At 46.6% G+C, this 16,077-nt stretch overlaps 4 protein-coding genes and 1 long non-coding RNA gene across 7 annotated transcripts; all 5 read right to left on the bottom strand.

Moving 5' to 3' along the window:
• Positions 1-1,635: 1,635 nt before the first annotated feature.
• LOC129587328 (uncharacterized) lies at positions 1,636-3,390 on the bottom strand. Its single transcript, XM_055481026.1, has 3 exons — positions 2,848-3,390; positions 2,701-2,755; positions 1,636-2,641 (listed from the first exon to the last, which is right to left on the bottom strand). The coding sequence occupies exons 1-3, from the start codon at positions 3,083-3,085 to the stop codon at positions 2,116-2,118; spliced, it is 819 nt and encodes a 272-aa protein (XP_055337001.1). The 5' UTR covers positions 3,086-3,390; the 3' UTR covers positions 1,636-2,115.
• Positions 3,391-4,441: 1,051 nt separating this feature from the next.
• On the bottom strand, positions 4,442-7,424 carry LOC129587292 (uncharacterized). Its single transcript, XM_055480963.1, has 5 exons — positions 7,030-7,424; positions 5,440-5,691; positions 5,149-5,328; positions 4,969-5,014; positions 4,442-4,866 (listed from the first exon to the last, which is right to left on the bottom strand). Exons 2-5 carry the CDS (start codon positions 5,483-5,485, stop codon positions 4,764-4,766), a joined length of 375 nt encoding a protein of 124 aa, XP_055336938.1. The 5' UTR covers positions 5,486-5,691; positions 7,030-7,424; the 3' UTR covers positions 4,442-4,763.
• Positions 7,425-8,055: 631 nt separating this feature from the next.
• On the bottom strand, positions 8,056-9,603 carry LOC129587354 (uncharacterized). Its single transcript, XM_055481064.1, has 3 exons — positions 8,900-9,603; positions 8,776-8,812; positions 8,056-8,690 (listed from the first exon to the last, which is right to left on the bottom strand). The coding sequence occupies exons 1-3, from the start codon at positions 8,982-8,984 to the stop codon at positions 8,411-8,413; spliced, it is 402 nt and encodes a 133-aa protein (XP_055337039.1). The 5' UTR covers positions 8,985-9,603; the 3' UTR covers positions 8,056-8,410.
• Positions 9,604-10,347: 744 nt separating this feature from the next.
• On the bottom strand, positions 10,348-12,356 carry LOC129587341 (uncharacterized). 3 transcript variants are annotated; one of them, XM_055481047.1, is made up of 3 exons: positions 12,022-12,356; positions 11,265-11,487; positions 10,348-10,843 (listed from the first exon to the last, which is right to left on the bottom strand). In XM_055481047.1, the coding sequence occupies exons 2-3, from the start codon at positions 11,371-11,373 to the stop codon at positions 10,545-10,547; spliced, it is 408 nt and encodes a 135-aa protein (XP_055337022.1). In that variant the 5' UTR covers positions 11,374-11,487; positions 12,022-12,356; the 3' UTR covers positions 10,348-10,544. The 3 variants fall into 3 exon arrangements, with proteins under 3 accessions (XP_055337022.1, XP_055337021.1, XP_055337020.1); XM_055481046.1 differs by lacking the exon at positions 12,022-12,356 and adding an exon at positions 11,636-11,897; XM_055481045.1 differs by lacking the exon at positions 12,022-12,356 and adding an exon at positions 11,675-11,897.
• An 860-nt stretch (positions 12,357-13,216) lies between these two features.
• LOC129587342 (uncharacterized) lies at positions 13,217-14,208 on the bottom strand. The gene is made up of 3 exons (XR_008690352.1): positions 14,173-14,208; positions 13,758-14,102; positions 13,217-13,455 (listed from the first exon to the last, which is right to left on the bottom strand). It is a non-coding gene; the product is annotated as an uncharacterized LOC129587342 (long non-coding RNA).
• Between the last annotated feature and the right edge of the window lie 1,869 nt (positions 14,209-16,077).

The following is a 16,077-nucleotide window of genomic DNA, read 5'->3' as shown; positions in this document are numbered from 1 at the left end:
CACTGTGTGGAGCGGTGCGCCTGTGTCCACGCTGGAGCCGCTGGCTGTCGCGCAAAGAAAAGCTATTCGAGCAATCGCCAACTATGCCGAAGTATCCGCCACCGACCTGATGAAGCAATTCGAGATTGTGCCACTGTTTGAGCGATGGAAAAACCAGCAAGTAACGTGGCTTTACGAAATTCTGCACCCGGACAAGTTCCAGGTGCCCCGCTACCTCAGTGAAATGATCGTCGTGAAGCAGGATGACAAACCGTACGGCCTCCGAAGCGGAAACCGGACCTTCATCGAAGGACAGGGAAGGACAAGGACGGGAAAGTCCACGTTGGCCTCGAGGCTGAACAGTATCATGAGCCAATTAAACCAAGCCGGAAATGATATCCTTAACAGCCCTTCTCTGTCTGTTTTTCGCAATGCGTTGAAATATGTTAAAATTGCTGGTTAACTTTCACTATTTTCACTTGTCAATGATGTAGGGCTACTGCCGTCTAAAATTTCTTATGTTAGCCAGGTTTAAATTCCCACGCTTGATGACGATCCTAGCTTTTAATGGGTTACCTGCCTACTTTGCAATAACCAATAAACGATATGCGGCGTGCGTACATGCAGTCATTTATACAATAATATTATAATAACATTACGAGTATTACGAAGTGTGCAGCTACTGCTACTCTGCGAGTATTATATATAAAGCGAGCCAGCAGCCATGCCGGCTGACCACGGCCAGTTGAGCAGGCCGGTGATGCTCCTGCTCATGCCCTTCACCATACACAAGCTGGTCAACGACCGCCAACACATCTGCACAGAACCGGCTAGCTACCTGTACACTGTGACGTCCAAATGGCACAATATTTGAAGCGTTCCTTTGCCCAAGTACGGTACCTACCGGCTGCCGGATCGGATACTATCGCTTTGCGACGGGTCTTGGCGTGCCCATAAGCATGGAAGAATTCTGCACTGCGGGCAAAAACGCCAGTCATGACATGTACATGGAGTTTATGGTTAAGAGACAAGGGAAGACATTGGCAGAGCTAGGTTGAAAGCTGGCTTGTATGGCTTGGGAGTCGCGGGATGGTGGATGCAGTGCAGTGCAGCCGGCATACCATCCGGGCTATATATGAACCCGATGCTGCGCGCACGTGGCGGGGTTATTGACACCAGCCGGCAACACTACGACTGGCTGGCTGCAGTCGCATAATGCTGTTGACTGAGGTGACCGGATGTAGGCCGCTGCAGGAAGTCATAGCTAGATGCGCTAGTGCAGGTGCGACGGCGAAACGGGATAGATAGATACAGCACCGGCACTGTCTCTCTCATCTAATCGATAATCGACAGCCAGGCTTGGTGCATACACTGCATGGGTATTGTACATGTACCGGCTGTGCGGGCTACCGGCACAACGTACTTAATATATAAATATATGCTGGCTTTATTAAGCTTGAATGTTATTATTGTTTCAGTCGACCAGATACATGCAATAACTGCTCTATACAATTCACCGTATTTGAATTCGTATCAATTACACACTGTACTGGAGCAGTACATCGTATTAATTCATATTTCTTCGTATAAAAGCATAATATTATTATCTCTCTAGATATGAGTACAATTTGCATGGAGACTTTGATGCTGCAGCTTCCAGGCGTTGCGTTTCGGCATTCTCCGCTTATTATCAAGTTTCTTTCTTTATGCACAATGATTCAGTCAACTGATTAATGAATAAAATAAACACCCGGGACATGTAACATTAATGATGTTACGTGAATAAAATAAAAACGGGATTTTCGCTACTTCGGCGCTTGTACAGACTAACACACCGCACACTTGTAGCAGACACTTGTAACTACGCAAGGTAAGTAGAACTGTCAAGGTTGTTTGCAGAGGAATTCAGTTGGAGCGAAAGCGATATGCATATCACGAGTGTATGCGCCTCTTTAGAAATGCCGTCGTCACCTTTCGACTAGTTAACCATGATAATTACGGCAGCACACACGACCTTTGCTGCTGATACGGATGATGGGAGCAGGTAGGCCTTTGGAGTTGGTTAAGAGAGGCAGTGGTCCCAAAAGGGGACATTACGTAGGTGTCATGCGTCTGGGCAGCGGACCCGGATGCGCATTAGGGATACCAGGGCTTGTAAGCGTAGGTGGAGACCAGCAGGTTCTGCAGCGCCCGATCCGCCGGGGTCCGTGAGTCCACCACCGGAGCACCGTAGCCGGCATAGCCTAGTCCGGCACCGGCAGCCGGTATTCCGGCCACGCTGCCGTAGAAGCCCGCGCGGCCGTAGCCGTACAAACCGCCGGGGTCGGCACCGTAGGCGCCGTACGGGAGTCCCAGGCCGGCCCCGCCGCCGTAGCCGACGGGGTAGTTGAGGTCGTTGACGCCCAGACTGCTGGATGGGAAACGGTCGTAGGCGTAGGAGGGCGACGCGATAGGCGCCCGGTCGAAGCCACCTATTCCGCCGGTGTAGGTGGCGCCTACGCCCAGTCCCGCCGCGCCCAGCCCGTAGCCGTACCCGGCGCCGCCCAGGCCGCCGTACGGGCTGGAGACGCTGGCGTAGTTGCCGTAGCCGCCGTAGGGCACCTGCTGTGAGCCATAAGGGTTCTTGTTGCCGGGGTTCTTCCAGTAGCCCAGAAACGGATTCCTAATGAAAAACGCCGGTTTCTTAGCATTCTGTACTGACAGAACACACGAGCATCGTACCCGAATGCGTAGTCGTAGTAGTCGGACATGGATCCCATCGGGCCCGCTCCCTGACCTGCGGACAACAAGCACCGGCTAAATATCCCGACAAAATGCATGCAGGTGTGCGAACGGCGTACTACCGGTTGAATAATCTGGTGCACTTACCAAAGGCAACGGGACAGCCGGCACTAGCTAGCAGGAAGAGGAGCAAGGCGGAAAAACACTGCCAGCTAGTAGTGGCGCTCCGAAAGTAGGATGGACGCCAGTGGCCAGCCGTCTGCATGTCGCGTTCGTGGTGCTCATCGCTGGGCAGGAATTCTTCCCGAACAGGTTTGGCTCTACAGCAGCCATCTACGGCGTTTCCGCTGCGTCTCCTTCTTTGGATATTCACAGGTGATTCCATTGCACTGGTTGTCGCTGCATCGGTTACAAACACGTGCACAGCCAGTCAAGTCAACACAGGCCGGATGTGGAACAGCAATCATAATAACCCTCTACTGTATCATCGCCAACGTTAACGCCGCGGCTGCTTGTGCAAACGCGGCGCCGTCACGAGCCACTGCCACTGGTTATCTTTACTGACTATCGCAGCGTGTACACAAACAAGCCGCAGAACAGAACAGAACGGAAAAACAGCTGCACGCCGGCTACTGTGACACTGTCGGCGTCGCTGCATATGCATTCATCGTAATGTATTTTCCATTCCCTACAATACGCTGGTCCAGCCAGGCGCTACTCGAATCATGTACTGTTTTTGAAATCACAGTCAGTGCAGCGTTGCAATGTGTGGTAACCTGGTTGCATCACCTTGAAAACGGTAGTGACCTTTGGAGTGCGCCCTCATTGTTCTGTAATGTGGAGCCTGGACGAGTAGGCACCAATCGGTGTATGCAATATTGCTACACACCGGCATCACTAGCTCGCAGTTTTACTCATAGAATTGTTACTTAATTATACACCTGTGCAGTGGTAGCAGCGATGTGGCATAAGTGTATATAGTACCTGTACGTACATTAGCAGCGCGTTAATTGGGCATCCATGTTAACGGCCATTGTTTTTGTGGACAAATATTTTAGGGCCATTCGGCTTATACAGCAGAAAATTTAGCGCGTGATGTGTTTAGCAGTGTTATCGATGGTTTACCATCAGATTCTATTCGTTTGTTTACGCCGATAAATCGGGGTGCAGCGCAAACTATGACAAAAATCTACGTACCGGCTCGTGACAATTTGCGAATTAGCTGCGACTGCAAGTAGTCCTGCCATTTACTTAATGACTGATTGTGCCAATCGAACACAATTTTAACAGTGTACTTAAACAATAAACTTTATTGACCTATGTGACATTCCTTATGGTAACACAAATTTTACGTTTTGCCAATTTAAACTGCAGATTCGATGTAATGCAGAATAAAAGAAGCCCGTTACAGTGAGTAATCTTTACAAATTGCGGAACGGTGCACTTGTCCTTGACGCGCGATAGAGTGCGACGCTCTGCCTTAAATTTGCCGGCATATACTAGTATATGTTTTCTGAACTTGCCATGATCTGAGTGTTCTGCCGGGCATTTATTCCCTCGACTGAGCTTTCCCAGACTGGGATACGCGTAGTTTACCTGCAGATACATAAATCTGGTTCACTCACAATCAGTTAATTAAGCGTAATAGTTTCAGAAGGATTCCAGACCCCCGTTTCCACCAAACAGAGGAGAGACGTATAAATAATATTAATTAGTTTATTTCACGTTATGCGAGTTCGAGTTTTTTGCACTTTTTGGCAAATGTTTTTTAATGTCGGACATACCTAAATGACTACAAATAATCAAGCGAATATGTAACAAGCTAGCGAGTAGATATGGACACGACCGGTGCCTTTCCAGTGCATGTTTCATACAGCAACGATATCCGACAGGAACCCCAGCGGCAAGGCTAGGAAAAAAGGCGCAACAACCGGTACAACCCATCACAGCCAAGAATACAGTGCAGTCAACGGTAAGCGTTGACGCGACGACCATTTTGTTTCAAGTGAAAATCTTCCCTGCAGGGATTGTGACTGCATAATTTGCATTGGCAGTCGGCCCGTTCAGACGACGGGATTCTGCGCGGAGTAGAAGGGATAGCCGTTGGTGCCGAAGATGCCGTACAACTGCGGAAAGGTCAGGCCGTACTGGCTCAGCTGGTTGTACCTGTACAGAGTTACAAACATCATACATGGGGCGAGAAGAAAAACAGAAATAAATTCTCTGATGTAGAATGTGAATCAAAGTCATTTCTCATGAATAGCTTACATGGGACCGCGGTTGGAGCGACTGCCGGCGGCGATGAACGGGTAGCCTACAAATAATTATAACCGGCATACTATTAGGCTAACTGGCTTTAATATTTATAAGAGATACTGAGCATAATGCGTATGGAACATGTGCTGATTGAGTAATATAAGAAGCGCCAGGGTAGAGTAGCCGTCGTACCGTTGATGCCGGCGAGGCCGTTCTGGACGTTGTAGGGGTTGTATAGGTTGAGGTAGGGGTTCATCTGGAAGGCGGTGGTGTCGCCCTTGTACATGGCGTACTGCGAGGCCAGGTTCATCCAGTCGCCGTAGTTCATGCCCGTCCCGCTCGACGTCGGCAGGCCCTGACTCCACACGCTCCCTATAAAGAAATATCGACATGTACACCGCTGTCAGATGCACCTTTACTGCAGAGCTAACTACGTATAGGGTATATACAATTATGTTTTATTATGGAAATGCTATTTTGTACCAATGACGGCGCATAGCAGCCAAGAAGCAATTATTATTAGGTGCATTCTGCTCTCCGGTTTATTCAATCGGTCCAGTTAACACCGGCTTGGCAAGCCAGGAAAGGGTCGAGAGAAGAAAGCCTCTCCACGGGAACCGGTTTCCTGACAACAGTGAATCGTCTTTTGTCCTCCACTCAAAGCTACTACCCGTTATGCAGTGCACATCCACTTGGCCACTTCTAACTCCACAAATTCACAATCGTAATGCTACCCTGCAAACAATTGAGAAGGTTTACAACATACATAGACAGCAGGTGAAATGTATCTTTTAATTACTCCCATATATATAGTTGCCTTAGCGCTGAATTGAAAAAAAAGCAATACTACCATAAGTGTAACTCTTCTGGTCGTATTTATAGCTTATCGCTACATGTTAATTAAGATGCTTATGAGTTATGATTAATGTCCTGCGTCTCCGTATATATATAATTAATTTCAGTTATAATGATCGAGAAAAAAATTTGCCAAATAGCTAATCGTAACATGATACACATATTCGACTGTGCATTAGTTTTGCAGGAGTGTTTGACACAAAGTACTGCAATACTGTGCTCGTCGGTGTGGAATGGACTTGGTTGATTGGACAGTACTCGGTGCTGTCCTGGGTCCGCTAATAATTGTTGTTAACTTGCATTGTCGATTTGCGGCATGATGCACGTTCTGGCCCCCGCGAAAAACAAATCACAAACCGCAAAAAAATAACGGTAAACATTTTGACCACCGTAACGATTCCACTTCGCAGTGGGCGGCACTTGAACAAAATGACGACGCATCAGTTACGCGGGGAACAAGTGCTGTACAACACGTCTTCATCGGCCGCGTCTCCATTCAGCAGCTCACCTCAACAAATATTTGCCTATTACGCAACTGCAGCTTTTCACAACAACATGTTTAGATCACCTACCCAGTAGTGTGATCACAGACACGTATGCTGAAAGCACAAGGACGCTAATTAGACATCGACCGGAAGTAGTAGCCACTGGCTTACTGCTACATTTACTCGGATGCTAACGATGCCGGCTAATTGTACAATCAGCAAAAGCGCAGTTGGCACAGCGGGATGGCGCTAAATTTCTGGATACGAAGTGGCGAACGTAATCTCGACGCTGGGGAAATCAATCTGCTGACTTTGCATCAGCGCATCAGCTACCAGCAGAACTGCATAAACGCGATATGAGTGCGGATTACGCGTGCCCCGGGAGCCTGCTGCCGGCGGCAATCTCTTCCAGCTGACCACGCCCACGGCCCCACTTACGCGCAAGAACGCACACTTACTCAAAACGACAATCAGCAATAATTAATACCGAGAATTATTCAGAGCGGCCTAGGAAAAGGGATAGGCTGATAGCTGACTGAATGTCATGTAAAAAATTTGCGTGAACAAAATCTCCTGGTTTAGCTGCGGCCAGGAACCAAACACTATGCATGTGAACTTAAAAAAATTTGCTCTACGCGTACAGAGGAAAATGAGAAAGAAGGGCTACCTAACATAAACATAAACAGGACGCTGTATTCAGGAAGCTCCGCTGCATGTATACGTGCTGACTTACCTTCGAATTCCCGTGTCGCTCAGCTTTGCTCAACGTCCACTTTTATCCGAGTTCCTGCTGGGTGTGTCTACGTGCGGCTTATTTGCATAACAACCGATGAAGCAGGGGAAGAAAACAGAGTTTACAAGTGTAAAAGTGAATTAGTGAATGGTTGATCAGTAATATGGAAACGAAACGTACAGGGTATAGCGGCTTTGGTAAAAGTAATTTGTGTGCGCGTGAACGCTGAATTTGAGCTAGTGTACAAATGCTGTACTCGCGCTGGTTGAGGCGTTATACTGTAAATTATCACCTTGGCCGCAGTCTCAAGTACGGCAGAAACCTGCTGCGTTGTTCAGTTTTTCTAGCGTTGTAATAATTGTGTTAGTACAGGTTTCCGGCGGAGTGGCGAAACATGAATTATTTTTGCTAAACGTGTTGGGTGTATGGCTCGTCTTGCCGCGGCTATAGCTTGGGCTAGCCACCTTCGACACTTTTTTCAGCGATAGCGCATCTTTGCGCAAGGAGACAGATGGGTGAAGAGATGGCCCGATTGGCAGCAGAACGGTGACTGTGTGTTCTTTGTATTGCAGATCGTGGGAACCAGATTACCCCGACAGGACAGGACACCGGTTAGAGTGAACTGCTACGACAACGTGACACTGATCACTTATCCAAAAATATACACTTACCAAATGAAAAAAAATAAAACAAATCAAGCTATCCCGGGAAAAGGAGTAGATTGATGATTGAGCGGAGTCTGCGTGCAAGCCACTTTGGTTAAGTTGCCCTTGCCGACTACCGCTTTGGTGCTGTGCCCTTTGGCCTAAAATGTTCGGTCGCCCGCGCTACATGTCTACAATACAGTAATTACATTTACGGTAGAGTGCGTATATGTACTACATAAATTATAAAAGATACAAGCATAAAAATTAATGTATTTATAGCGTACACGATTTGTTTACTACTTTGGTCGTTTTTAATATGCGTCACTACCGCTGAAATTGCAACTATGTCAGAGTGTGTAACCACAACTTCAAAGCGCACTGTACACGTACAACCCATAACGTAATCTCTGATTATTTTGCGAGGAAAGCCAGTAAAGCATGACAGCAGGTGCAGACAGAACCTCTTTGTATTGTTTTATCAATACTGTACAGGAAACATGCGCCGCGTGTTAGTTTGTGGATAATACGAAAAACACAGTCGGCGCAAAAACTCTTTGGTAGCCAAAAAAACGACTGGACCCACAGCAGTGAATAGCAATAAAATAAAGGCTAATAAGTAAAGTGCACAGGAAGAAAATGAGTACCCACAGATACCGCTCCTGTACATGCCCAACAAGCAGAGGAAAGACTGTGGCACCGTCCCCGATCATTTCCGGTTCGCGCCGGCAGCCGCGTCAGAGAACGGTGTAGGTTGACATCTGCGCCGCCAGCGTGAGGGAGAGAAGCGCCAGGAATAGCGGCAACAGACCGGGAGAGGAGGTCCGAAGGGCGGGGGTGGCCTCGGCCAGGAGCCAGTAGACCTGGGGGTCGACGTAAGGGTACTGCGGACTGCCGGCCGTCATGCCGCCCATTCCGTACCCGTACCCCGGCATCCCCATCCCCATTCCCGCGCCGTACATCCCCGGGGCCATGCCCATGCCGCCGTAGTATCCGTAGCCGCCGTAGGGCGGCATTCTGTTTACAAGACACCATTGTTAGTCTTCGCACACACCTCCGACACTCGCTATATTGTCATATAAACATATACACCGGCACTTACCCGTAGCTGTTCATGTATCTCGACCATATCGGACATCCTGCAAACATTACATAAACCTTTACAAATGCCGCTGTGCGTCAGGCCCAGTGGCTGTGATTTCGCTAGCCCGCTGATTGAGTTTTACCGGCGGTGAAGGATGCGAGCAGCACACCAACTGCCAGGACCGGCAGCAAATGCAGCTGATGGATTCCTCCGCTAGACAGGTGCATTCTGCTGTAGCCTCCTCACTCCATGCCAACGACTCGAGCCAAATAAATTTCTCCCACAGCTGACTCTTTCAGCAGCATGCGGACAGTTCTCCTTCCCGGACTTCCCGGGAGAGTATCCCAATCGAACAAAAAAGGAAATCTAACGTCCGCTTGCCTTCGCGGTTCGTAAATATTTAGCGCTCGTTATGTGTAGGCTCTAGTGACTGAATTGACAGAGTATGCGTCGCATGGACGGCGCTCCCAGGTGACGTGTCGCCAGCCGTGTAACGTTGCGGCAAATATCTAGGTTAGGATGCCAGCCGTCCCCGCTAGGGACGAGTAACTCGGGATCCGGACTGGGAAGTGAAGATAAGATGTCTTCATGAAAGTCCGCGCTGCCAGGCCGTATGTGCCGTTACCCGCAGTCGGATGTAGAGTACAGTACTATATCGACCGATTACGCAGTATGTACAACAGAACCACCTGCACCTAGCCACTCCACCATGGAGACCACACTGGCAACCCGCGCTCCGTGGCCATGAGTCAGTGACTAGTTGAATTTCACTTACGTTAAATGTAAGCGGTATGCATGTGGATATATCATAAGCTGCCTGACCGCTTTCCCTGTTTGCAAGCTAAACTTCAATTACCGGTATTATGCGGGTATATTCTATTAACCGTATTAGGCGCGTAATAAAAGCGGTTTCTGGCTTTCTGTGCGGAGCGGAAGTGCATCAACGTAGCGCGGTGTGTACACTCGTACATTATATGCACACAGTCAGGTACTGTACGATACAAGACTTACTGTCAGGTGTATGTACATGTACGCACTGCTTTGATTTCCGGCGGTCAGTGAACCCCTTCCTTGTTTTGACCATCTCTTGCTAACCTGCTGTTAACAGATGTGTGGTGCTGCACAACTACATGTACATACATACCTCGAAATCGGCATACTTTTCCTTATACTTTTTCTATTTTACTTTTACGCGTAATGGACCTCCAAAACTTGTTGTCCTTCATTACTGTTTCGAATCAGAATCATTGGCAATCGTGCTCGCATTGGAAACTAGTAATTTTTTGGCTCTATTGGAAATCGAATGGTTTCCAACACACTGCGATAAAAATGCAGTGTACAAAATGTAATAAAAGCAACTAATTCTCAGCTGATTAGTATGCCAAAATGGTCACTTGGAAGGGCAGTTATAAAAAGGAATATAATGCTCTCCAACAAATAAAATAATGTGTATCATAGTGGGTTGTTTCCCAGGGTAGTTCTGGCGTGGGAAAGTGGATCCTCGCACGTAGGTAACTGCAGTTTTTTGCGGTTATAAGATGCTTATTTACGTATTATGATAACGTATGTTTATTGTACCAGCGCACAATATCAGAAGTCAATAATGTTGCTCTTGCTACAATCACAAGACATGCATGTACAATTGGCTTGACATGTAATGTAGCGGAAATGCAGCGGACAGAAATCGCAGCAGACAGGTTACTTTTGCGAGCAGCGCCGATGCGCAGTTTCGTCTGACAGGTGCGACAACGCAGTGGCATGAACATGGACATGAGAAGCGGGTATATCTAAAAGCGGAGGCATGCCAAAACCAAAAACGAAGTGAAAATTAGAACCAGGGAGAAGGAGGATGCGCCGGCGTGGTTGTAGGCGCCCAGTCCGTAGTTGTAGCCACCGCCGCCGCCGTTGTATCCGCGGACGCCGCCGACCCCGATCTGGCCGCCGGCGCCGAAGAGGTAGGCGGAGTCGGGGGTCAGCTGGCCGACGTTGCCGAGGCCGCCGTAGAAGCCGGTGTAGGAGGGGTTCAGCCACAGCAGACTCCACGGCAGCGCCGCGTACTGCCCCATCCCCGTCGAGCCCGTTTGGCCTGCAACAACGACCGCTGTTGATTCCTCCTGTATCTGTATAGGGTATATGCCCATGTTACCATGTACCACCTAATTACCTTTTATCTATGCAATACAGCTTCTACAGATAATGAGTGTAATCTTTAATACAATTTGTACCAGATTTACGTGGAATAAATTATGTTAAAGGTTAGACAGCACTTTATAATGCAGTGAAATATAGCAAATGTTCTGTCAGAACTACTACTTAAGTTCAGTATAACGTGTTCAACAAGGTGCAATTTACCAATGTACAATATTACTTTACGCGTGACATGATTAGGTGTGCACGCTTATAAATTATTAGTCGGCTATTTACAGTATTTGCCGAACTAGTGAAACCAAGGAACTTAGCATTACGTGTACATTTGGGCGCGTGTACAATACGCGTGATTGACTTACAGGACGCCAGCGGGACATGGCTGAGCAGAAAGGTAGTCAGAAGGGCCACGGACAACGACATCCGGAAACGCTGCCCGGACAATAGAGCGCGCCGAAGTAGCGCATGCATCCTCCGTGGAATTCGGAATCCGGCCGCGAAAGGCACCTGGCTGGGAATAATATCACATTTGCTTCCAGCAAAGCACCCAGTCAGTCTATGTGGTCGAGCGATGCCAGTGTTGTACTGTAAATGCGGAAGGAAGAAATAGATCAGAGCTACGAAGTGGCTTCAAGTGAGCAAATGGGGAAACTCAATTGCTCCCAAACGCATATATCTGGATCTTAACACAATTCTTTTTTGAGAAGAATTGTTTGTCGTTAATGGTACGTACGAGTTTGTAGCGCGTAACGCCTGTCAAGGCATTACTTACTTTTCTTCAGTGTGCCGATTACTCAACCAAAGCCCACTTGTATAATCGTTAGTTCAGAGCGTAGAATATAAGCCCTGTACAATGCATATATATATATATATATACACACAAACAAGTATTAAATCTCAGTGAATTAAGCTTTTTGCGCCGTTAAACGATGCAGGTACGCTACTACAGAGTACTGTACAGTGTACAAGTAGAGAGTAGTGTAGCGCAAAAAGTAGTAATTCTGTCACGGTCAGACCAAGCAATTACGTACTCTTCTCTATATAGATACAACGGCCTCGTGATGGGCGCGGGGTGTGAGCAATCGCAGAGTTAAATAACTCTGACGATCAAATACACACCTGACTACCTCTACCTGCGCGTAATACACCGTAGTTAAGTTCTCAGTGGCCAGCCACACTCGAGACGTTGGCGTGCCGGCGAGGGCCGCATGAGTCCGAGCGCGCCAGCGCTGCGGCGACGGAGCCGGCGGTGTAGCACATGTGCGACGCGGGTTGTAAAAAAGCACATTGCAAGGTCCGCCGCAGCGAAAGAAACGACAGCTTGTCCAGCTGTTTGCTCATTGTGTAGAAATTATGACAAACACTGACGGTTCGCAGTTAGCGCGTCGAACTTCAGCAACAACTGCAGCATGTAGGATCATGCAGCTGAACAATCAACTACACCGCCGGCTACATATTTTCATATTATTAACTTATTAGTGTCAGCAGTTTTCTGTGCTCTGTCACCTCGCGAGCTGTTCACACTTTGCACTATGTGTTAGAACGTGATGCCGTAACTGATTAGTTTTCCCGAAAACGGCTACAAAAATATCTCATACTTCTTTAGCAAAGCAGATGCTTACCTAAACCGGCGCTTCCCACAAGCGTCTAATGCATTACGGGTTATGGGAACCAACCTTCAAAATGCACGGAACTGCAGCCTGCGCTGCATGCATTTAAAATGTTCACCCATGCGCTGTTTTTGTTGATAGATCCCGTTAATTAAACAATTTATATTAACTGACATGTGCATTTTATAGGTAACATTGATCAGTACGCACCTTAAAGTACGTACTATATAATAAATAATAATAATGAGTTTGTTAGTATGTTATACACGTGCACGATGTTACAGGCATACTCGTGCCGTTAACATTGGCTTATTGCTCTTCACACCGGCTGAACGCAGAGGACTTGCATAATTTCCCGTAGTTATGATTTATGAATACGGCATTTTGACGCTAAATTTCGGCCTGTACAGAGTTACCGACTTGGAGCTGTTACAAAGACACCAGATCTGTACAGTACACGACAGAACGTGCAACAAATGTTTGAGCGGAAGTGAGAAGACAGACAACCACACCGTAAATAGAAGGCTACATCCACAAATTTAACGGGCCGCCGGTCCCGGCGGGGGGCATTTCACATACGTATGTATATTCAGCAACTGCCAATTAATAATTGTCTGACAGTAGAAACAGAGAGAAGAAATACAAATGCAACAAAACAACAAAATTTCACCGGTGCTGGCCGGCAACCGAACCGTCCGAGGTTTGTCCGCTGCCAGCCACCGGAAGTAATCCGCAAAATCGATGGAGAGAGCGAGGTGCTGGAGGTTAGAGCCGGGGCGCCGGAAATATGCTTTAAAGTCACTGGTTCCTTTAGCTCTTCCTTAGCATAAGAAGAGAAGATCCTTAGTCTCGGCTTCCAACCAGCTGACTACTTCATGTCGCGCTACACCAGTGTAAAGATCGCGGCTGCTGAATCGGGCTTAATGGGGATATGATCGCTTACCTAGAAGGGATAATATATAATAATTATATTTTCATGATCATAAGCTGTGTATCCAGTGAACTACCTAGTGCATTATTTATATATTACAATAAATATACGAATGTAATGTAGCTAACTTTAATCATACGATTTATACCTCGCGTGCCATCAGTTTCTGTACATAATTATTAATTACAATATGTTATCCAAGGGTGGTTATATATATAAGAAAAATAAATGTTGACGAGTCTTTGCCAGTCCAAAAACTAAAGTCTTAATAACAGTTAATAGGGTAACAGTATGATACAGTGATTCGATCCTACCGTTAGACAGATTGGAATGGGATAAATGTTCGGTTGGTAATGGGTAACTACGTTAACAAGGCTTCGACGGAACGTCTCCGTAATGAGGAAAAGCGTTATTTGGATGGAAGATGGCGTTGGCTGATAATCAGCGATAAGCAGGTTAATTGCGTAACGTAGTCCAAGTAGAACAAACTGGAGCAGCCCGAGCGTTACGTATGCTCCAGATATGTGCAGTATGTGCAATATTTAACGGGAACAGCGTAAGTACGCACAACGTTGGTTGCAGTTAGCGCGGGTGGGTATGGAAATGGTCCGTCCGTGTCGTGAGGTATAATAGTACAGATATGTTGGCGGCACAGTATACTGTAGAAAGCATGCATGCGCAATAATACGTTCTACACACCTGTGTGCATGTTAAAATGCAGGTACATACCATACTGTAAGCGATATCAACACAGTTGAGGTGCCGCTGTAATGTAATTAATACAAGTACAAGCCGGTCCGGAGTTAGAGCACGATAGAGAACAGCTAACGCATAATAAGCGCGATGTTAGCGCTTAGTCGATAGCCACTGCACTACAGCTGGCGCAACTCATGAATTCACATTGTTCGCTGTTCTCTATCGTGCTCTAACTCCGGACCGGCTTGTACGTATTTTGCACGGCAGTGACCATGGAGTTGCGAGTTTTCTCAGCACTCGCAGCAGTGTACAGTTGCTGTTGTAGCGCTTAAGCATGTCGTTGCAGATTTAAAAAAGCCAAAACATTCTCACAGTTGAGCGGTAACGAGTCTACTGAGCCGTGTGTTGTGAGTCTTTTGCTGCGATACGAATCATGATCACCCGAACACTGTACAGTACCGGTATCGCAATCGTACCGATCTTCTAACTACAGCATAAAACAGTGCAAAAGAAAATCAGTGCAGTCAAAATAACAAAAATATGTTTTGCTTTAGGGAGAAAGTGCAGCTGACATTTGACGTATAAAGACTAATCGGAGTATCCGTCCGGTTGTACTTACTGTACTGAACCTAGTAAGAACATAGTAATGTTACACATGTGTTCGCCCTGCGCACGTACAGCGCAAACAGGTACTCTAGGTGTAATGATACATAAAGCGTAAAAAAACACCGACTCATGATTATCTTCTTGAGCACCACTATTGCTTGACGAGCTTCTGCAGAGAATAGTGTATTCTGTACACATTTAGGCAGCCACCCACGGGCGACGTACACTTTAGTCCAGTTAATTGACCTAAAAGCGCGTACTGTTTTATTGGAGAGAAGGATCGTGACCTTTAGTGCTTTTCAAAAATCTACGCTCTCGGTATTATACAGTATTTGCCACATTTTGCGATTTAAAGTGGCTATTTCAGCTTGTACTCGTACAGTATTTCCAGACAATGAGTGTTGTCAACTTAAAGTTAAATATATATATGCATCTCGATCAACTGCACGCTTGGATCGGCATTTGCGATATGAAACGGTGACTGCATGATCGACTGACCAACTATTACAAACAAGATACATACAACTATATTCACTTTTGCCAGAATACATTATTTATTAGAATTTATGACTAGCGAAGCCGACGACAATGAGCAATTTTTATAATACAAATTCTATATACGACCCTTCCCGAAAAAGCTGTCCTAACTGCAGCCGGCTCGTACTCGTTGCGGAAGGTACAACAGACGTTACTTTCTTCCGGTACAACGTGTTCGTACACTTTCATTGTAGCGGCTGTATATTATGAGCTGCACCTTCACAGTTTCACGGCATATCAATTAAACCTGTTTGGGTAAATAGTATGTTGATGTTGGTCTGTGTAATAGTCATTCATTCTTTTCAGTCCGAAATGGGATCGCAGACAAACATTAATGCTTCATGATTATGGCATGACAAAAATGCCAATCCACACGCTTTGACAATATTCCGTGTCCACACCCTCGACAATACACCTATTTGAATAACACTGCTTGCACAATGCCATCGACGCGATTAAATACCGCTATGCTACACTGCAGACAGAAATTTATTATTGTGTGGCCATTACTCATACGTACATACAACAAAAAATTACACCGTGAAAATTAATTTTATCGAATTATAGTTCCAGTTGAAAACAGGTAAGGCATAAGTATGCTTATTATGAGCCATTCCCACCTTAATCATCAGGTGACCAAAATAAGGTGAAATTATGGATCGATACATGCGCGAGCACCGTAACTCATATCTATAATTACCGGCAAACGTTATTGCACATGGTGCGGCACTCGTGATCCTGAGGAAACAACAGATTAACGATTTTCTCAATGGGAGAACGCGTAGAATTTGCACT

The sequence above is a fragment of the Paramacrobiotus metropolitanus genome, unplaced genomic scaffold (assembly GCF_019649055.1).
Source record: "Paramacrobiotus metropolitanus isolate TYO unplaced genomic scaffold, Prichtersi_v1.0 Parri_scaffold0000024, whole genome shotgun sequence".
NCBI classification, from domain to species: domain Eukaryota; kingdom Metazoa; phylum Tardigrada; class Eutardigrada; order Parachela; family Macrobiotidae; genus Paramacrobiotus; species Paramacrobiotus metropolitanus.
This window is presented reverse-complemented; position numbering and strand designations above follow the sequence as displayed.